Genomic DNA, 23093 nt, shown 5'->3' with positions numbered 1-23093 from the left:
TCTCAGCTGGGAGGCGGGGCGGGCTACAGAGGAGCACAACAACAAATAAAATGGAGGCGGAGGGGTGAGCAGAGCGGAGCGCTAGGGGGAAAACGCGCAATCAGCGTGAAAGTGACACAGGGAAAAACCAAAGTGCATACAAATAAAGCGGCAACCAAGGCAAACAGTAGGCAATAAATACGAGGCACTTTTAAAAGCAAAGCAAAGCGCTGCAGAACGATACGACGCTGGGGAGCGACCACTCAGCCCAAAAGCGAAGAGTGAATTGTGTATTGTCAGTGACACTGGAGGTCACTGTGTATTGTCATTTACACTAGAGGCCCAATTTATGTTGTCACCGACACTGGAGGCCACTGTGTGTTGTCACTGACACTGGAGGCCACTGTGTGTTGTCACTGACACTGAAGGCCTTCGATCCCTTGTTCTAACCCTTAGATAATAGAGAATTTAACAGCTATGGCTACTTCTTTCTCCATCGAGTTCTATGCCTGCAGAAGCCATGTCATTCAGATTAGCTCTTTGTACTCGGTCTTTGAAGACTTGCTAATTATATTTTTCTTTCCCAGGTTAAAACTGGAATAATGATGAATGTAATCGGAGTGCTCTGCTCTACTCTGGCCATCAACACCTGGGGACATGCAATGTTCGCATTGGATACTTTCCCCGCTTGGGCCAATGCAACTACTGGAAAATGAACTGTGCGATGAAGGATAGGACATGATCTACCCCTTCTCGTTGTATGGATTCTCCAACGTCAGCTACAAACAGGGAGGTCACAGATGTGCCTGGATTCCCCTATAGAAGTTCATTGTTGCCAGAGACAAATCTTAAAACAACAAAAATGAAAAAGATCTTCTCCGAATGTGGTGGGCTCAATATGACCTTGGGCTATGTGCAGAGTCAGTCCACACTCACCCGGGCACTTGGCCAGCCAGTATTTGCACATCTAACAAGACAGCTACCAAAGGCAAAGAAGCTTTAAGTTTGTCTGGTGACATCTTAATGGCCTTGTACATTATATTGTAATATGAGAGTTGTACATAGTCACATGTACAGAAATTCTGGATTTTTTTCTTGCCTGAGCAAGCCACATTGTTTTATTTAAATCTGTTTTCTTCTTGTACAGGATTGGTGGTAGAGAACTTTGCCTTAATTGATGCTCCTACCATTCAGATTTTAAGTCACAACATCACTTTTCATGCACCATGTGGTATCACTGAGCAAAGACATGGCTATGAGGGATGAGCAAGCACGGTCAATCAAGATGGGACAGCGACTTACCCATGTTTCCAAGCTTCCTCTTAAACCATTTAAATAAGTTGTTAGTAAGGCTGCTATCGGGTTTTAAGGGTCAGTAGGGTATGTTTCTGTGTTACAAATTAATTCGCATTTTAGAAATTGGTTTATGACCAGAAGATGCTGTGGGAAGAGAGCGGGTAAGTTGTTCTCAATTGATGGCTAGTTGGTGGTCTGTGTGCAAACAGTTTGTTGGATGCATTTCGGCCCTTGGCGAATGATAGCCAGACCCCAGACTTAGTCACTAATTCCGAGTTTGGCGGTCCGAAACTGCCAAAACCCACCGGTGGTCCAACCGCTGTAATACGAGCCTTGATCCCTTGTCTGTGACACAACGGTCTGAGGCAAAGCTATGTTGGCGATGCCGCTGTGGCACCGCCAAGCATATTCATAATTTTCAGACCCCCCACTGGTGACGGTCAGAAAACTATGGGTACCAAATAGGGACCTCTGTGCATCGGGGTGCATGCAGGGGGGCACATGGTGTGATCCCCGGTCTGTATGCACCCCTCTTCCTGCACGCCATGACCTGCACCAGCCCGTGCCATGCAGGAACTTGCTATGGCGATCCCATGGCGATGACCTGCTAAGGCTCACTTATGAGCCTTAGCACAACACCGCAATGGGACCACCAATGCACCGCCTGCCAGACCAGGAGAATATTCCTAATCAGGCGGGCGGGCGTCGGGGGTCGAGTTTGGCAGTGTGGGAGCGGGGTGCTGGCGTGGCGGCATGCTCACACACTGCCTAACCCGTAACCAGGCCCCATTTGTCATCACCATCACCTGACTATGAGATCCACTGTGGATCCTCAATGCATGTCCACAGTCTAATGTGAAGAGGAAGCCTTTGCTTCCAGTGTGTGGTTCAGCGTGTGCCCCTAAAAGGTGAAACTTCACGTGTATTGTGTATGTGTGCTAAACATGAATGTATACAAGAATATCTTTGTGCTCCTCACACAAGATATAAAATTCACATAGCACATTTTAGGAAAATACTAAATATTAAAAATATATTTGAAAAAGTAAAGTTTATAGTAGGAATACAATTATTTTATAGATATATTTTCCTAAATTTCACTTGTAGAAATATTAATTGTTGTAGAGACAATGCTAACCCGGACAAAGGTTTGAACTAGCAAAGGACAATGTGAATCCAGTGACCAAGCATGTCTTTTGCTGCCTGTATCAGTTTCAATGAGTAGAGCTAGTGTGAATAAGAAAACCAGCAGTCTCCATTACGTCTTATCTTGTACCAGTATTTAATCAAGGCCATCTAGTATCACTTGATTGGACACCAGTCATCACACACTAGGCATACGTATGTTGCATGTGCGGCTTCCAGTTCAATTTACATCCAGCAGTCAATGGATCCAAGACCATGAATTTTACCTGTGCTTGTCCTTTGCTGCCACTGTTCATTTTGGACCATCTCCAAGGAGCATTCACCACTTCACAGTGAATCACAAATTGGTGCCTTTTCCAGTTCTAAGAGTGTGAACCTATTGACTCAGGTACATCCTTCTCTGAGTATCGAGGCCAGCCTGCCTTGCATCATCTGCATTCCCCAGCCCTTTCACTTCAGCACCTGATGAGGACTTTCTCCAAGGACAGGTAGTAATGTTTCATACTGGCATTATCTTAGCATTTTCCTTCACTGACACATTTATTTTTGAACCTACTCAAGTAGAGAGATAGATAGATAGATGGATCTAGTTTCGAAAGTTTCTGAGCTTCATGAACAAGACTCAAGACAGCAGCCAGACAGCCTCCAATTCACAAAGATTGCAGCCTCCTTCTCAATCAAAACACATCCATTAATATTTTCCATCCTTATTCCTGTGGTTCAGTAGAATATATGTAGCCAATGCAGGAATGCAAGGTCATTCTGTTATCAGAGATGCATGGGACAGAATATTGACTTTCAGATACAGTTCTAAGATCACCAGATCTATGTTGGGTGGACAAAAGTAACACTACTTATAAACACAAAATAACTGCACTTATGTTTCCTTAGGCAGCATAGGCTACTGCTCAGACTTCATAGTTAACTCATGAAAGTATCATTTCTCTTTTAAAGTTACAGGTGTCTTGGGCCAGTAGAAGCATAGATGTAAGAGTACATCTTGAAAAAAGCCTTCCCTTGACTTTTCGACCAAGGCGCTTTTAGTGACAAATGTCTACACTTCTCTATCGGTACCAAAAGGCTCCTCTGTTGACAATAACCCTTCTGCCAGTTTGTTACTTCACCAGCACTAAGAAGGATGTGTGCCTGACTACACACACTTTGATTTCCACACTCTACTGGTGGACCATCTGACAGGCACTGGCTTGGAATATGAAGTATCCACTGTACTCAGTGTCAACTATCACACGTCTACTCCAATATCCAGAACTCCATCCACTCACTCTCATGCATCCATCTTCTCGCCTTGTGGTTGATGTTGGTCTGTATTGATTGTATGGTTACTCTGTATGTGTCTGCATATGTGCTGTCTTTGAGTGTATGTATGTGGTCCTGGGAAAGAGTGCATGCACCTGTGTTGCGCTTTATGCAGGAATGATTGTATTCATGTTGGCTTATGTGGGCATGGATTCCTTTGGGTAAGAGGCCTGGGTATATATATGGGTGCATCTATTACGTGCCTTAGTGTGCATGCACTATGCAAAGAACAAACCTCTTGGCCTTGTCAATGCTTGCTTAAAGTTGCTAAGAAGGTCTGTAGTCCTGTCAAAAGGTGTTACAAAGATTGAATATAAATTAGGAATGGGACTTGGGGCCTTTGAACATATGGGTTAATGCATTTGAGCAAATATTCCTTATTATCTCATGAGCTTTCAAATACCCTGATTCTTATAGTGATGACTTGAATTTTTTGGGGGAGTTATCCCCTATACGATGACTGTAAGTGTTGGACCCAATATTATAGTCGGTTTAATTGTACTCATTGTCCTTCTGAACCGTCTGCACCCGGTATGTCCTCCATGGCACTGCAAAATGAACTGAGAAGGAGAGCACTGAGAGGACAACCAGCTGCCATGACTGCTTATAGCCATTGCATTTAATATATTATATCTGACAAGAGCACTGACCATTCATCTGCAACACATGCACTTGACCACTTATCCTCAGGAATGAATCTGCTGTTTGTGATAAGATTTCTCAATGGATTCAGTTGTAGATAATTGCTCAGGAATATAAAAGATGAATTACTTTAAAATTATTTTCAAATAAACATTTGCTCTCAATCTGTTGTCAAACCATATTTGGGTACTGAAAAATGCAATGTGTTCCCTTAATTTTGCATCGTTAGCTGTTTTTGTATACTGCACGCTCCCAGGTATATCCTTGTGTCTCAAGTATTGTCAACTAACTATCAACAGTACTGAGCTGCCCCAACAACTAAGGACTGGCTGAAATAAAGCACTTGTAAGCCAGAACTGCTGCTGTTGGAGTCCTTGAGTTCTATACATTACCATCTGACTAAATTCTAAAGCAAAAATCTTCATGTGTACTATAAAAATCCCCTAAAGGCCAGGTGGATGCACAACGTAGCCATTAGTACAAGGGAAACATCTCTATAGTGTTGGTGGGGCAGTCATCAATTGATGATCACCTGTTGATGCCTTCAGCATCATTTGTTGAAAGACCCCAGGACTTGGCTGTGTAAGTTGGACAGTGACTCGCCAGTCTATAAGAGTGTGTCTGTATTGAGCTTCAGGTTCAAACTGAACTAAGGGGCACATTAGGATGGCGGGTGGACTTTGTCCGCCCGCCATCCTATCGCGAAATGGGACCGCCTGCCATAAGGGTGAGGGTCCCTTGGGGGCCATTAGGATGCGCCCGCCACAGTGGCAGGCGCATCCTGCATTCCTGGCATTGTGGCGGGCGGTGCACTCAGCACCGCCCACCACAATGCCAGGAAGGCATGTAGTGCACTTCAATGCACAACATGGCAGGCACTGCGTGGTACCTGCCATGTTGTGCATGAAACAGCAGGGGGTGCACCATGTGCACCCTTCACCCCCTAGAATCCCTGCGGACCCGCTACAGGCCCCCAATGTAAAAAAAACGCCTGCCTTTCGTGGCGGTAATGCCGCCACGGAACAGGCATGTCCCCACCTGCATACAAATATGGATGGCGGTGTCTACCAGACACTGCCACCATATAAACGGCTTTTCCGCCCGGTAGGCAATCGGGCGGATTGCCTACCGGCGGAAAACCGGCAGACGGTCTTCCAGTCCGCCGGGGTCCCCCCCGCCATGGTAATGTGGCGAGGGAAAATTAGAAGTGGGTGGAGGTTTTTGGCGGGCGGATCGCCACTGCCAAATGGGCGGATCGCCGCCACCGCCATACGGGCGGTGGCAATCCATCCGTTAACCTAATGGGCCCCTAAGTGTCTGGCAGGTGATACGATTTGCTAGGCCAGAGCAATGTGAAATATAAAAAATATTTACAACCCCATGTTTTGGGGGATTTTTCAAAGCATATCGATAAACTTCAAAATCCAGATCAAAAAGCTGAAATAAACTGAAGCACTTATTTTATCAGTCCCTTTGCATGATCCTTTTGCACATATACAAGTTGGTCGCTAGTACTTGTGCTCAATCTGAAAATTTTCTATCTGACCCCATCAAGTGGCACCTGCAGGAAATTGGATTATGATTTGGAGCGGGTGACTACCCACCTCAATGTATGATTAGAAACTTTCTGAGGGGGAAACCTCAAAGTCACTAAATTAACCTGAACTCAACCCTTTGGTAGCAAAGGCACAGAGCAGACAAACTTAACGTTGGACAATGTGTTAAGTATTTATGTAGTACTAACACAGTAATCAAATCAAAATGCAAAACAAAAAAAACACTAAACCGAATTAGAAATGTAACAAAATGGCAAAAATCTAAACCAGAGATATGAAGTTGGAAGTAGGAATTGCGCCAAGAAGCATACAATTGCAACGATAGTCAATGGGCGTGGTAGACCGGGTCCTATGCATAATTTGACGCTGACCACATTGGAACACGGATCGGATACACAAACCAGATTCATCCTGGTTACAGATTTTACATTCTGGGGCAGATTTATGAGGCCGTTGTGCCTCTTTGCGCCGCAATTGCGTCACTTTATTTGACGCAACTGCGGCGCAAACAATGCGCCCTATTTACAACGTGACGCATCTAGGAGATGTGTCACGTTGTAAAGCACTGCGCCATAAGGAGGCATTCCTGCGCAGGGGGGGGGGGGGGCGTTCCTGCGCAGGAACGCCTCCTGAAAGTGGCTGAGTGAAATCTATGAGATTTCACTCAGTCACTTTCAGGGCAATGCTGCGTCAAAACCCTGCGCCTGCTTGAAGCAGGCATAGGTTGTGACGCAGCATTGTGCACATGTGTACCCCCGAGCCTTGCTGGAGCTGCGTCGCGCTTGCAACGCAACTCCAGCAATGCGCCACATTTCCGGCACAGAAGCGTCACGCATCTGTGCCATTTTTGCACCATGGTGCGCCGCATTATAAATGCGGCGCACCATGGGTGGCGGAGCTGTGGCGCATGTGGCGCATGTTAACTGGCGCATCCCTGGCGCAGGGTTTCGACGCAGCATTGCCCTGAAAGTGACTGAGTGAAATCTCATAGATTTCACTCAGCCACTTTCAGGAGGCGTTCCTGCGCAGGAACGCCCCCCCCTGCGCAGGAACGCCTCCTCATGGTGCAGTGCTGTACAACGTGACGCATCTCCTAGATGCGTCACGTTGTAAATAGGGCGCATTGTTTGCGCCGCAGTTGCGTCAAATAAAGTGACGCAATTGCGGCGCAAAGAGGCGCATCGTCCTCATAAATCTTCCCCTTAGTGTTTTGAGTTCCAATCCACCGCTAGAGTACACATCTAAAGCCACTCAAGGCCTCAGGGAAGGCGCTTACAGACTCACAGGGTGTCAGGCAGAGGTAAACAGCAGTGTCCAGTGCCTTTCGAAGCACTGAGCCAGCCTGCTCCCATCATTCCAGACACTTCACTCATGCTGATTACTATTATGAGGAGCATCATAGAAGCTCCTGCATTGGTTAGAATTTAAAATGTATCCACCACAAGGAAATAATTACAGGAAAAAAACAATCACTTACAAAGCATTTAAAAAAACAAAAAATAAATATCTTTAAACATGCTGATGATTGGAGAATGGCGAAGCATAAGAACAATGAGCAGCGCCAGGGCTGGTTCCTGCATGTTGTTCATCACTTGAATATTAACCCCTGAATCAGAGAATCTGCTGCATTCATGACATTTTCAATGGCCAGGTGCTGGCTGCAGTGTTTGTGCTGCAAGAGGAGGCAGGTGTACTGCTTAGTGTGTGTCTCTCTGTGTGTGCCTCCCCCACAGGACTCAATTCTAGCCTACAAGACAAATATTAATCATAAAACGTGGCTGAGCTTCATGTTTCATGCAGCGCTCACACCAAGCAGGCACACCTGCCCACTGACACCACACCCAGCGCGCCATACACCATGCTCCTTGCTCCATTTATGTTGAGCTAGCAGGAGTTGCACCTTGTACCGCAGAAAGCTCTGATGCAACAATCACTTGCATGCAACAATCATTCAAATGCAAGTCCATTTTCAAACTGCATGTCGTTCTGCGCTGAAATACATGATGACTGTATTTTTAACAAATCAAGGGGCATATTACAAAGACCGGAGTGACAATTTTTGTGGCGTGCTGGTGGTGCTGTGCCCTGCTCCATATTTACAAGACGGCGATAAGCCACTTTGCGTTGCTGAATGCCGCCTTGTAAATATGATTCAGAAAAGGGGGTGGTGATGAACAGAGTGGTCTGCCCTGTTCCCATGATGCACTGGGCCAGGGTCAGACTAATTTGCATATAGCCAAGTTCTGAGCTGGGATGGTGCAGTGAGCTAAAAAACGGTGATGGATCAAGCCCTGATCTTTGGACTGGGTAAGAGTGGGCTGCTTAATTCAGACACTCTGTTCATCACCACCCCCTTTTCTGAATCATTTTTGTCCACCATAAGCGTGGAAGGGTATACTCAGATGTGAGTCCCTTGCTCATTGCACCATCAGGATTCAAGCAAGCCGGGCCGAAGACGGCTGAAATGCCAGAAACCGGTCCCCGGTAGCTTGTTTCCTTCCCAGTATAAGAATTGGCTTGGTAGTTTGGTCTGCCCTGTTTCCATGATGCACTGGGCCAGGGTCAGACTAATTTGCATATAGCCAAGTTCTGAGCTGGGATGGTGCAGTGAGCTAAAAAACGGTGATGGATCAAGCCCTGATCTTTGGACTGGGTAAGAGTGGTCTGCTTAATTCAGACACTCTGTTCATCACCACCCCCTTTTCTGAATCATTTTTGTCCACCATAAGCGTGGAAGGGTATACTCAGATGTGAGTCCCTTGCTCATTGCACCATCAGGATTCAAGCAAGCCGGGCCGAAGACGGCTGAAATGCCAGAAACCGGTCCCCGGTAGCTTGTTTCCTTCCCAGTATAAGAATTGGCTTGGTAGTTTGGTCTGCCCTGTTCCCATGATGCACTGGGCCAGGGTCAGACTAATTTGCATATAGCCAAGTTCTGAGCTGGGATGGTGCAGTGAGCTAAAAAACGGTGATGGATCAAGCCCTGATCTTTGGACTGGGTAAGAGTGGTCTGCTTAATTCAGACACTCTGTTCATCACCACCCCCTTTTCTGAATCATTTTTGTCCACCATAAGCGTGGAAGGGTATACTCAGATGTGAGTCCCTTGCTCATTGCACCATCAGGATTCAAGCAAGCCGGGCCGAAGACGGCTGAAATGCCAGAAACCGGTCCCCGGTAGCTTGTTTCCTTCCCAGTATAAGAATTGGCTTGGTAGTTTGATCTGCCCTGTTCCCATGATGCACTGGGCCAGGGTCAGACTAATTTGCATATAGCCAAGTTCTGAGCTGGGATGGTGCAGTGAGCTAAAAAACGGTGATGGATCAAGCCCTGATCTTTGGACTGGGTAAGAGTGGTCTGCTTAATTCAGACACTCTGTTCATCACCACCCCCTTTTCTGAATAATTTTTGTCCACCATAAGCGTGGAAGGGTATACTCAGATGTGAGTCCCTTGCTCATTGCACCATCAGGATTCAAGCAAGCCGGGCCGAAGACGGCTGAAATGCCAGAAACCGGTCCCCGGTAGCTTGTTTCTTTCCCAGTATAAGAATTGGCTTGGTAGTTTGGTCTGCCATGTTCCCATGATGCACTGGGCCAGGGTCAGACTAATTTGCATATAGCCAAGTTCTGAGCTGGGATGGTGCAGTGAGCTAAAAAACGGTGATGGATCAAGCCCTGATCTTTGGACTGGGTAAGAGTGGTCTGCTTAATTCAGACACTCTGTTCATCACCACCCCCTTTTCTGAATCATTTTTGTCCACCATAAGCGTGGAAGGGTATACTCAGATGTGAGTCCCTTGCTCATTGCACCATCAGGATTCAAGCAAGCCGGGCCGAAGACGGCTGAAATGCCAGAAACCGGTCCCCGGTAGCTTGTTTCCTTCCCAGTATAAGAATTGGCTTGGTAGTTTGGTCTGCCCTGTTCCCATGATGCACTGGGCCAGGGTCAGACTAATTTGCATATAGCCAAGTTCTGAGCTGGGATGGTGCACTGAGCTAAAAAACGGTGATGGATCAAGCCCTGATCTTTGGACTGGGTAAGAGTGGTCTGCTTAATTCATACACTCTGTTCATCACCACCCCCTTTTCTGAATCATTTTTGTCCACCATAAGCGTGGAAGGGTATACTCAGATGTGAGTCCCTTGCTCATTGCACCATCAGGATTCAAGCAAGCCGGGCCGAAGACAGCTGAAATGCCAGAAACCGGTCCCCGGTAGCTTGTTTCCTTCCCAGTATAAGAATTGGCTTGGTAGTTTGGTCTGCCCTGTTCCCATGATGCACTGGGCCAGGGTCAGACTAATTTGCATATAGCCAAGTTCTGAGCTGGGATGGTGCAGTGAGCTAAAAAACGGTGATGGATCAAGCCCTGATCTTTGGACTGGGTAAGAGTGGTCTGCTTAATTCAGACACTCTGTTCATCACCACCCCCTTTTCTGAATCAGCCTTGTAAATATGGACCTACATAATGCAGTTTTCTGCTGCAAAGGGCTTTCAATGGGTGTTGCTGTGGACATTACCTGGATTCAGGTTAGCCTGGCTGATGGGGGTAATACCCAGAAAGCGGTCCCAGGATGCTTGTTTCCGGTTCAGGGAGGACCTGGCTTGGCAGTACGGGCTGGACTGTTCCCATGTGGAGCAAGTTCCTGATTGATTTGCACATGGCTGGGTCTAAACTGGGATGGCAAGGTGAGCAAAAAAAGAATGGATCTAACCCAGATCTTTGTACTGGGGTGAATGTATGATTCTTTCAGCATTCCTTCCATTATTTGTTTGCGTAGCACCTTACCACTGGTTAGCAGGTTAAAGTGCACAGAGTTGTACAAACAGAAAAGACGGTCAAGGATAAACTCTGGATGTACACCACGCAGAAGATGGTTACTCATACAGCCCCAAATTCTAAGCTCAAAACTGATAAATAAAAACGTGAAAAATAAATGTGGTTTCACAATCAATTAGGAAATACATCATGTGTGTTCTTAAAAATAGCACCAAAGATCTGCAGACAGCAAGCTCTGCTAGGAGATTTGACATGCAAAGAAAAATACATCATCATTATGAATGCATCACGTAAATATCAGAAATAAAACAACAGGGGTTGTATTTCAGATGCTTTTCTGCATGCAGAATAAATTCACTCAAAGGAACCTCCTTCATGTGTTTTGTCAGGTTGCATTTCTGGATATCTGATCCTGAAAGTACATTATGCTATCCATATCAGGTCCCCTCATCTCTACTGCTCTATTTGATTTCCTCAAATATTTCTAGAACACAGATAGCCAAGCTATAGTATCTTTACCCAATACAAAACTTTTCAAGGCTTTAGAATATAGGGCTAGTCTTTTCCAACTTTCAATCACTATTCACTTGAGCATAAGTGCATATGTGCTCCTACTGGCAGAAAAGCACTGATTGACATACATCAACAGTTTGACAGCTTTCTGATGTTTGTAGGGTATCAAAGACAAATGTAAATCTGATTGCAAAGCCTTTAATAGGATTTAACCTATCTCCCATAATGAATTAGTCTAATGCTACTCTTTGATCATTTGTGCTGAGAAATGAAATAATTACTTTGGATATCTTCATATTTTGGGTGGCATATTACCCGTATTCATTTTGCAGCAGTTGATCAAACTCAAACAGACTCATAATTGACACAGGAGAGAAGCTAGGAATGATACAGGGGGAACAGGGCTATAAATATACAAATCTAGGGATGTATCAACTTGAAAAACGTTTGTGGAAATATTTCTTAGATCACATCATTAACACAGTTCCCCACCGTTCTGAGGAAGTTTGCTCTTTATATGATTGAATAGTGGTGAAAAACTCTTACATTTGTCTTTCACTACTGCAACGCCTATCTCTCCTATAGAATATCGTTAGAGTTGCCTTATTACATCTTATAAGTGTAATCTCCAAATGGGAAGAGATATAACGTTTATGTTTGGTGTCTCTGAAATCATAATTTACAAATCTAACTGATGGTGAAGCAGTATTTAAAATCGAAATTCTAAAAATGGCACTTTTAGAAATCTGCAACTGCCAAGCCATGTCTCTCCTGGACTGGAATCAAGCATCCTAGGACCGGTTTCTGGCTATCAGCCGTCTTCAGTCAGGATAGCTTGACTCCAGTGGTATGGAGAGCATGGGACTCAGGTCTGAGCATACCCATCCCACTCGGGGTGACAAATGCAAAAACAACAGTTGATGGACAGAATACAGAACAATGTCATGCATTTACCCCAGTACAGAGATCTGGGCCTAAATCCATCATTTTTTTGCTCACCATGCCATTCCAGTTTGGACCCAGCCATATGCAAATCAGTCTTGACCCTGGTCCCAATGGGAACAGTCCAGCCCGAATTGATAGGTCAGATCTTCCCTGGACTGGAAACGAGCATCGCAAGACCGGTTTCGGGTTTTCAGCTCTCAACAGCCAGGATAGCTTGACTCCACTGGCACGGAGAGCACAGGACCCACGTCTGGACATACCAGTCCCACTCAGGGTGACAAAGGCAAAAAGAACAATTGATGGACAGAATGCAGAACAATGTCATATATTCACCCCAGTACAGAGGTCCGGGCCTAAATCCATCATTGTTTTGCTCACCATGCCATTCCAGTTTGGACCCAGCCATATGCAAATCAGTCTTGGCCCTGCGCCCAATGAGAAGAGTCCAGCTCGAATTGCCAGGCTAGGTCCTCGATGGACTCTTGGGACCGGTTTTGGGCTTTCAACTCTCATCAGCTAAGATAGCTTGACTCCAGTGCCATGGAGAGCACGGGACCCACGTCTGGGCATAATCGTCCAACTCGGGGTGAGAAATGCAAAAAGAACGATTGATGGACAGAATAAAGAACACTCATACTGATGGAGCGGTAATTTCTTCTGGTAATTTCTCAATACCAAAACCTCATGCTACCTCTATTTACCGCTGAAAAGGGGTTGGGCCCTTCACACCATGTATTACCTTCAGGATATTTAAATAAACAAGAACAGTCAAAAATGCAATTAATATTTTAAGCCATAAAAGAGAGTTGTTGAGTATTTTAAAGGGTTTTATTTTCTAGTCAAAAGTTAAGTTTTCTCCGACCCTTTATTCATTAGTAAAATATCAATCAGGTTACAGAATTTGGAAAACAGGAAAAATAGCATTAATACAGAACACATTACAGTCTGCATATAATCATTACATGTAGAAAGAAAATGTGGCGTAAAATATCAGTCAACATTCTTAAAGAGTTTCTAAGAAAAATAGTCTTGCAAAGCTAATCAATAATTAAATAGTTGGCAAAAATCTCCCGTTAAGAGAAATAAATGTATAAGTCAAATAAATCTTTTTAGACCTAATTAATTAGTCAAAGCATTAACTTAAAGTTTAGCATCTATTTCTATCCTAATCCACTGCACTCTGCTTCTGTCTGTGTCTAAAGAGCAAAACAACCCGCCCTTCACAGGACCTCAAGGGAATGTGGCCTGCAGTGCCAAAAAATATGACGTGCAAGGACTCTTTGAAAAAAAAATTCCCCTCTCCTCGGAAGCAATCTCCACCCTATCAGCTATCTCCCGGGATGTTCTCGTACCTAACCCATGTGAATGAAGCAAAGCCTAAGCCAAAATGAGCAAGAATCCAACCACGCCCCCAGAGAGGTCATTATTTATACTCTAATTCTTGGCAGACTACACAAAAAAGGTTTCATCTTCAGGAAAACCTGTACGTGATTGGTCAGCCACAATACCATGATATCTCACTATCCTGACAATGAACATTTTAGGAAAAAGAAAAACGAGAGGAGCCAGGCCCTTAAGGACAGGTGAGGAGGCTGGACCTTATTTTACATTATACCAAAAAATTGCCTCTTCACCTACGTTTATAACCACATTTAAGGAAAGTTGAACACGCTAACAATCGTGTTCAGCAAGGTATTTTTATTTTTTCCAAACTGATTTTAGAATTAATCAAGATTCAAACAAACAAGTTTTGGAGCACATAAAGACACATTGATACATACATTATTTAAACAGCATAAAGAATAATGAAAAGGGGGGAAGATAGAAAAGAAGCAAAGTTAATTTGTAAGTTTTTACAACAGCAGAAATGCTGGCATAACGAAATGGATCACAACAACTCCTTTCTAACTGGCCGACGCGTTTCAATTCCAGTGACCGATTTCCTGGAATCTCATCAGGGCACAAAAAAGTTCTGTCTGTGAGAAGGAAAGGGAAGTGAATTAGAATTCGGGAAACTATGGGTTCTTTCTCCCAAGGCAGTGACGCTGAGCAAAAGGAATGAACCTACCAGATTGTAGGAATTGCGAAGATGCAAGTGGTTTCTATGTGTGCAACGTCGAACTTCTTGGACATACACTCAAGAGCTGGGCAGGGCACCACCTACGGGTTAAGCAATTCTTGTCAGACATGTGTCTGTTGTCTGTATAAAATCGCAATAAGTGTAAAATGAAATCAAGCGAGGCGACGTACAATCAGGAGGCGAATACATGGATCCTGCCGGCTGCCGCTGTGTCGCCGTTGTACTCCGATTGAATGAAGGGCGGAACACAGAAGTGTTTATGCTAGGGGGACGGTAGCAACAGGTTAGTGCCAAGGGCTGGAGTCTGGCCAAACTAATTGAAAAAATGATGACCTTTCTCGATGTAGAAATGACAGTCATCGATGGTGAACTCAAATCATCCCTATATAAAAAGGAGACGGATAGACGGTAGCGTGTTCAACTTTCCTTAAGTGTGGTTATAAACGTAGGTGAAGAGGCAATTTTTTGGAACATTTTAGAGCATACCAGTCTTAACAAAAGAAGCATACATGAGTAAATACATTTTATATATATTTGCAACATCTGCTAGGAAAAATGTTTCATACTAATTCTCTTCCTTCCCTTCACAGCGCAGTAGGACGGATATTTTAACTAACTGGTACATTGGCACAATCACAAGAATGTACAAAGTTCAAGATGGCCTTGACTCCCTCGTGGCTTGAGGAAAGCTGATTTGCAAGTCATAGCCTTGATGGATTCACAGGCAGCCATGTTCTCTTAGGCCCAAAAAACTAAGCAAACACACAGAGAATATTAATTTCATGTAAATCTGCCTATTATGTTTCCCAACTCCATACTAATACCCCTTCTAAATGTTTACCTAGTCAAGCTATTAGATTCAAGCAGTTTTCTATTATTTATGACAACATGTAAAATAAATGTGCAATGTGCAACATAGCATTTTTATGCTTTAGTGTAAATTTTAAAAGCGCACACAGTTAATACAGCGCACACAGTTACATGCTTTAGTGTTTTAGATAGCTTTTCATGCAAAAAGCATTTAGCCCCATGTGTAGTGTTTGGTGCATTATTAATTCACACACATTATAAAAAGAGGTGTTATTATTGATCAAAATATGCAACAAGCTGAAGCCTTTTAAGACAGGAATAGTGAATTTAGATTGCAAGGAATGAGCTGGGAAGAGAGAAACATATTCTATTAATCTTCAAAGCTAAAAAGGCCACTTTCCTCTACACTGAAAAAAACACATGTTAATTCAGCAAAAGCATTTCAGACTGAATAGGCCTCAGCTTTCCTATTTTTTATGTGTCATGTTTTTAATTTGCACCAAAATGTGTGGGCAATTTAAATGCAGTCTGTCTGAAGCACAACAAATTAAACAATGCCTGACTGCAGATGAAATCTGCTCCATCAATACATTCACCCCAGTACAGAGATCTGGGCCTAAATCCATACATTTTTTGCTCACTATGCCATTCCAGTTTGGACCCAGCCATATGTTTTGTCCATCTTCTCCTTGTGTGTGCTTAGTTCACCCTAAGTTGGCAGGATATGCCCAGACATTCTATTTTGACTAGAAGACAGAAGGATCTCCCTTGGGGGGTCAAGGAGTGACTCCCCTGTTCAAACAGACACCAAAGAAACATCTTACGGGTCTGCATTTTCAAGGCTCCTGCCGGATTCCGAAGGATTTGTGACACAGTACAAAGACTTCCAGACATCTCTGAAGCCGACACGAGATCACAGCAAAGCTGAGACCCGTAGCCATCACGAGAGACGTGGGACTGGAACTCCTGGACACTGTGCATATTTGCAAGTGCACCTACTTCCCGAGCTTTCTAGAAGTTGGGCATTGGGCTACTTGCAGTCCAAGCCCTGAGTTTGCACTGAAGATTGTGGGCCTACACTCCACGAGTGTTCCGTGGGCCCGCTTCTAGCATTTCTGCTTGAGGCCCCTTTGCGATCCCTGGTCAGTCAACTAATGGGTCCCCACGAAGGTAACCCTTTTGTTTCTTGGGCTTCCCTGGTTGCTCCCTGACTCCCCTCCAAAGGGTGAGTCCCTCAGACCTTGCTGGTCTGGTCCGAAGCCAATATTTGCATTCTGCATGGGTTGATGTTGCCAAGGTTTGTTGGGTCCAATCCGGATCCTGACCCTGCAGCACTCGACATCAGACATGGGACAGCTCGAATCCAGCTCCTGGTTGTCGTTGACGCCTCCTGGTCCTCGTGACTGAAGAGTAGTCAAGCTTCACCTCCTGCACCTGTATTCACCCGACATCGGTGGGCATCTTCTTGTTGTCTCCCTGGTCACTGGCAAGTGACCCAGACTCTGTCCCCTCTGCTTTCAGGTTCTTCAGATCTTCGTTCCACCCTTGGATCCATCCGGACACTTTTCATCTTATCGCCTGCAGCACTTCTTTGCAGCTCTCCATAGGAAACGCAGACGAAACCCGACACGAAAAGACACCTATGAACCTGACAGTTACAGACTAAGGGGTCGATTAGGATCGCGGACGGAAACGTGTTCCGTCCGCCGAGGAAGGTGGCAAGATACTCCGGACCTGTCCGCGGAGAAACCGAAATAGCGATTAGGATCAAATCTGATAGAAACGCCGATCGCAGCGGACGGAGCACAACAATCTCCGTCTGCGGCGGTCGAAGTACACCTGAGGCCGCGGCAGGCGGACGGAACCAACATAACACCGACCGCCGGGTACGCACATGACCAGGATAACAACAACCTCCCCCGCGATACCTGCGTAGTGTCCGTGTCCGCAATTAGGATAACTCCGCAAGTACCCTGGTAGCTACCGCGATCCACGTCCGCGGCGGTACCAATGCTACGAGAAACCGTGCACCACAGCGGAAGTCCAACACGAACAACATCCCTACAGTCAAACCAATGCCATACATTGCGACAGAATTCATCACCAAACACAGGAAAATGAACGACCACCCACCTGACACATCTAAACCAAACACAAGACACAATGACCCACCCCCAAGAACCGCATAAACCACACCTGCCAACACACCCACCTATCACCTGACTGCCAATCAACATTCACACAGGGCCAACACACAGACTATAAATTAACTCCCACCCACTCCAGAAATCCTCTGCATCACAGCATAGCTGCTAGCAGGAGACACCACTTAGCCAACAGCATAAAACAGATATCATACACATTATCCACACCCAAACACACCCTGTACACAAAGACCCACCACACCATCCCCAAACACCACACACCAGCACCTCCTAATTCATACAAACACACACCCGAGCACCATGGCACCCAAGAAAAACCCTAAATTCACCGACACCGAGTTAAGGGTTATGGTCGATGAGATTATTCGTGTCGAAGCCCACATTTTTGGGGCCCTAGTGCAGCAGACCAGCATAGCTAGGAAGAACAGCATGTGGGACCGGATCGTCACCAGGGTCAATGCCTCCGGGACCGTCCCGAGGACGAAGCAGGAAATTCAGAGGCAGTGGCACGACCTCAAGACCCGGGTGAAATCCATCAGAGCCAAGAACTTCCTCCGGGCCAACCACACAAACGGTGGAACCCCCCCGGAGCCCCTACCGTACACCGAGTGGGAGGAGAAGGTGCTGACCATCCTGCACCCTGAGACCCTTGATGGACTTGATGAGGGAGAAGAGGCTGGTAAGTACCAACCAAGCACCACAAACACAACAACACGGTGTGCCTCACACAACTCTGAAGACACATCTCCCAGACCCCAAGGCATGCATGCAGTCCACATAGTCACCAACGTCTAAACCACTCCTACAGGCCCCCATGTCCATAGAGAGGGTGGTGGTGGTGGGTGGGGTGGGTGTGTGAGGGGACGGAACTACAACTCCCAACAGGCCCACATGTCCATAGAGAGGGTGGTGGTGGTGGGTGGGGTGGGGTGTGTGAGGGGACGGAACTACAACTCCCAACAGGCCCCCATGTCCATAGAGAGGGTGGTGGTGGTGGGTGGGGTGTGTGAGGGGACGGAACTACAACTCCCAACAGGCCCCCATGTCCATAGAGAGGGTGGTGGTGGTGGGTGGGGTGGGTGTGTGAGGGGATGGAACTACAACTCCCAGCAGGCCCCCATGTCCATAGAGAGGTTGGTAGTGGTGGGTGGGGTGGGTGTGTGAGGGAACGGAACTACAACTCCCAACAGGGCCACATGTCCATAGAGAGGGTGGTGGTGGTGGGTGGGGTGGGTGTGTGAGGGAACGGAACTACAACTCCCAACAGGCCCACATGTCCATAGAGAGGGTGCTGGTGGTGGGTGGGGTGGGGTGGGGTGTGTGAGGGGACGGAACTACAACTCCCAACAGGCCCCCATGTCCATAGAGAGGGTGGTGGTGGTGGGTGGGGTGTGCTACAGGTCACTAGACCAACTCCCAACAGGCCCACATGTCCATAGAGAGGGTGGTGGTGGTGGGTGGGGTGGGTGTGTGAGGGAACGGAACTACAACTCCCAACAGGCCCCCATGTCCATAGAGAGGGTGGTGGTGGTGGGTGGGGTGGGTGTGTGAGGGGACGGAACTACAACTCCCAACAGGCCCCCATGTCCATAGAGAGGGTGGTGGTGGTGGGTGGGGTGGGTGTGTGAGGGGACAGAACTACAACTCCCAACAGGCCCACATGTCCATAGAGAGGGTGGTGGTGGTGGGTGGGGTGGGTGTGTGAGGGAACGGAACTACAACTCCCAACAGGCCCACATGTCCATAGAGAGGGTGGTGGTGGTGGGTGGGGTGGGTGTGTGAGGGAACGGAACTACAACTCCCAACAGGCCCCCATGTCCATAGAGAGGGTGGTGGTGGTGGGTGGGGTGGGTGTGTGAGGGGACGGAACTACAACTCCCAACAGGCCCACATGTCCATAGAGAGGGTGGTGGTGGTGGGTGGGGTGGGTGTGTGAGGGAACGGAACTACAACTCCCAACAGGCCCACATGTCCATAGAGAGGGTGGTGGTGGTGGGTGGGGTGGGTGTGTGAGGGAACGGAACTACAACTCCCAACAGGCCCACATGTCCATAGAGAGGGTGGTGGTGGTGGTGGGTGGGGTGTTTGCCAGTGCCGACTGAATGTCAAATGTAAATAAATGTACACGTAATGGCCACATGACTCATCCTCACATTTTTGTTTTGCAGGGGATCCTAATCTGACAGCTGCAATAAACACCAGGCCTCCAGCCTCCCCACACTCAGAAGTTTCAGGGGACGATTAGCCAGCCACCTCCGGGGCTGAGGATGGTGCCGGCTCAAGCAGCCAGCCAGGGGCATCTGGCTCCCAGGTCACACCTGCACCAACAACTACTACGGCCTCTGGCATTACCACAACACCGGCTACTGTGACCTGCACAGCTACCTCCAGCACCACCTCCACCACCACTACTACCACCACTTCTGCCCCTGCCACCCTGCCCAACCCACCGCCCAACGCTGGGCCAGCGCCATCCCAGCCACGCAGGCAGAGTGTGAGGCAAACCACAAATGCAAGGCCAGATCCTGCAGGCAGGAGCACAGCACAAAGAAGGCATGATGAAACAACTACACCCAATGCCGTGCAACAGTGTCTAGAAGCACTAGCCAGGGTGGAGGAAAACTATCTACGTGGCCAGGCACAGACAGACCGGGCCCACCAGGACTTTGTTGACAACACAGCGATGTTGGGGGCCATCGAGAGGCGGCTTGGCCAACTCGTGGACATTTTTAGCACGAGTGATCCGCCAACACCACCCTCCCCACACCCCCTCAAACAACGCTACCGCCACCAACAACGCCACCGCCACCGCCACCTGCGCCCCTGGCGGTGGATGTGGTACCTGATCAGCCAGCGCCCCCAGCTGACTCCGTCCCGACACAAAGACGGAGGGGCCGTCCGAGGCTGGAAGTGGGCGAGAGCAGTGTCGAAGCTCCTGCCACACGCTCCAAGAGGAGCCGACAATGACTCTTTTGAGTACCTGAGCCTGCCATTCACCCTGCCAACTATCCGGTCCCACCTGGCACAGGCCTGCTGCACTAGGCAGACACCACCCTATGTGGTGTCTGCACGGACATCTCATCTGCCATAACCTTTGACTCTCACTCCCCACCCCTTCACTCATTTGTAAATATGCACCTACACCTATGCACAATCTGTAAATAAATAACACTTACTCACTCAATGATGTGTTGTCTCCATGTTTATTCACATGATTGCATCAGAAACAGACGTAACCAGGTTCAGGGATCCAACTGGTACAGAATCATGCCGCAAGGGAGTGACCTAGGGAAACATAGAAAACGCAAACACACGTTAGGAAACACCATCACACTCATCCAAACGCACTGCAGTGCAACTTTAAACAAACCACACACATCACTACAGGAATGGATGAGACTACACACATCATGGAGACGATCATGTACTCATAAATTAAGAGACACACGCACATGCATACATCACATAACAAAACACATAGATGATGCCCAACACAATGACACAAGAGCAGCAAACCTACACAGGGCATACACAAGCAGCACAAGAGGGGCACACTCACAATCAAGGGAAGTAGCGTTCAATGAGCTGGCGCCTCTGGTCCACACCTTCCTCCTCACCACTATCCTCATCAGTCGACATGGGTGGGTCGGGAGGGCAAGGAACTTGCTGTTCATCTGGGTCCAAGAGCAGTTCAATGTTATTGCGCACAGCCAGGTTGTGGAGCATGCAGCAGGCAATCACAATCTTGCATACTTTGCCTGGTGAGTAAGGCAGGGCCCCTCCAGTCTTATCCGGGCACCGAAAGCTAGACTTAAGCAGGCCAAATGTTCGTTCCACCATCGACGTGTCCTTCCATGGGCATCATTGTATCGCATTTCTCCCGCTGTAGTGGGATTGCGTATTGGACTCAGAAGCCAAGGCCTGTTTGGGTAAGCCGAGTCGCCTGTGTTTGTGGAAATTAGAGAGAGAGAGAAACATCACTACCGGAACATGTGGGCACACCAAGCCACACAGATATCACTCCTGTCACCACAGCATACTCACCAACAAGCCACGCTTGTGCCGGACGCAGATTTGCCATCAGTTGGGGGACAATGCTGCTCCGCATGATGTGGGCGTCATGTGCAGAGCCAGGAAATCTTGCACACACATGTGAGATTATGTTGTCGGCTTGGCACACCACCTGCACGTTTAGGGAATGGAAGTGCTTCCGATTCCTAAACACCTGCTCACGTGCCCGTGGTGGAATGATCGCAATATGCGTGCCATCAATGGAACCCACAACGTGTGGAATGCGACCCAGTGCATAGAAGTCAGCTGTGACCGCTGCCAACTCTGCCGCCTGTGGAAAATGTATGTAGTCATTCTTGTACAGCATCATGGCTGTCAGTACATCCCGAAGTACCGTGCTGAACATGGCCTGTGACATTCCCCCGGCATGTCCAACAGTGTACTGAAATGTGCCTGTTGCAAAAAAATGGAGTGCCGCCATCACCTTTTGGGTGGGTGAAATGGAACCTGGATAGGTTCTTCTTGGCTGCAGGTGAGAAGACAATTGGTTCACAAGCTCCAGCAATCGACGTCGATCAAGCCTGAATTTCCTGATCACCTCCTCGTCCACCATATCCTCCAGCACAGTGTATGGGCGATGGACATTTTGAGCCCTCCTGTGTGGGAGTAAATGGAATGGAAGTAAATTCACATACAACGCATGTCTGTGCAACTCACTCACATGTCATCGCACTCTATACAACATGTAATAGGCAGTGTTCAATTAGCATATGTGTGACATCTCTGATTGTCACAACAACATGGATTGACGTAGCAACAATGTGCACCCACTAGCTACATGATGTGTTGCAACATGTGCAATGCACTTTGTCTCACCTCAACATTACTGCCAACAAGACATGTGACATGACCCACATGTGTATGCGCAACATGACATACACACATGCAAGTGTATGCACACAAACGAAAATATACACACACCATTTCTTGATGCACCAATGGCAACACCAATAATGGTGACCAAACGGACATCACATGCATGGTGACCCAATAGGCAACACGCATGCACTGAACACAAGTGAACCCCCACCATAGTCAATATCACACATATACCAGTCACAGACAACTGAATCACAATGTGGCAATACATCCGGGATCTACTGTGTAGATGTGAGGTACGATAAACTTGTGTATGGAAATAACCAATGTCGACATGCACATGTGATGGACATTTGTGGCACAACGATGGGCATGGTATGGACACACATGGGATAGAGCATGAAGTGTGGAGTCACGCAATCACGCACACAACCGTCATCATGCAGCTGCAGACAATGAAACAAGGTGCATCGTCAGCTGACATGCAATCATTGACCCCGCCATGGCGGTGCACTGCTTCCGCTGTTTACGTCTGGCCATACGCGGCCCGCGTTCAACATTCCCATTGTCTGCATGTGCACAGACCGTCACGCTCACACACCGGCAAGTGCATGTGCTAGACACCGGGACGGATGCATCATTTGCAACAAAGTTCTAACAGTGGCGCCACCATGGCAGGGCACGTATTCGGCGGGGGAGGTGCAGGCCAAAATATCCATAAGCTGATGTCAATGCACATGGCAGTTCATGACCCCCCTTACAGTGACATTGCATCAGCCAGCCTACACCGGCCGGCCCAGCCCTGCCCATGACCGCCGTGCCGGCAATGCCAACTACTGCCGTTTCAGGCCCCGTCCACTACCGCCGTGCCAGGCCCTGCCCATGACCGCCGTGCTGGCCATGCCAGCTACCGCCGTTTCAGGCCCTCTCCACTACCGCCGTGCCAGGCCCTGCCCATGACCTCCGTGCCGGCCAT

General features: G+C 47.4%; 1 protein-coding gene across 1 annotated transcript in view; it reads left to right on the top strand.

Moving 5' to 3' along the window:
- The window catches only part of LOC147729658 (Na(+)/citrate cotransporter-like), a 214026-nt gene extending 209300 nt beyond the window's left edge, over positions 1-4726 (top strand). The window contains exon 12 of the mRNA XM_086954544.1: positions 567-4726. Coding sequence (XP_086810670.1) covers positions 567-695 — 129 coding nt within the window. The 3' untranslated portion in view covers positions 696-4726. The remainder of the gene's footprint in view (positions 1-566) is intronic.
- Positions 4727-23093: the final 18367 nt, after the last annotated feature.

This window comes from Lissotriton vulgaris, chromosome 2_1 (genome assembly GCF_964263255.1).
Source record: "Lissotriton vulgaris chromosome 2_1, aLisVul1.2, whole genome shotgun sequence".
NCBI lineage: Eukaryota > Metazoa > Chordata > Amphibia > Caudata > Salamandridae > Lissotriton > Lissotriton vulgaris.
The sequence above is the reverse complement of the archived record's forward strand: the minus strand, read 5'-3'. Positions and strand labels throughout refer to the sequence as shown.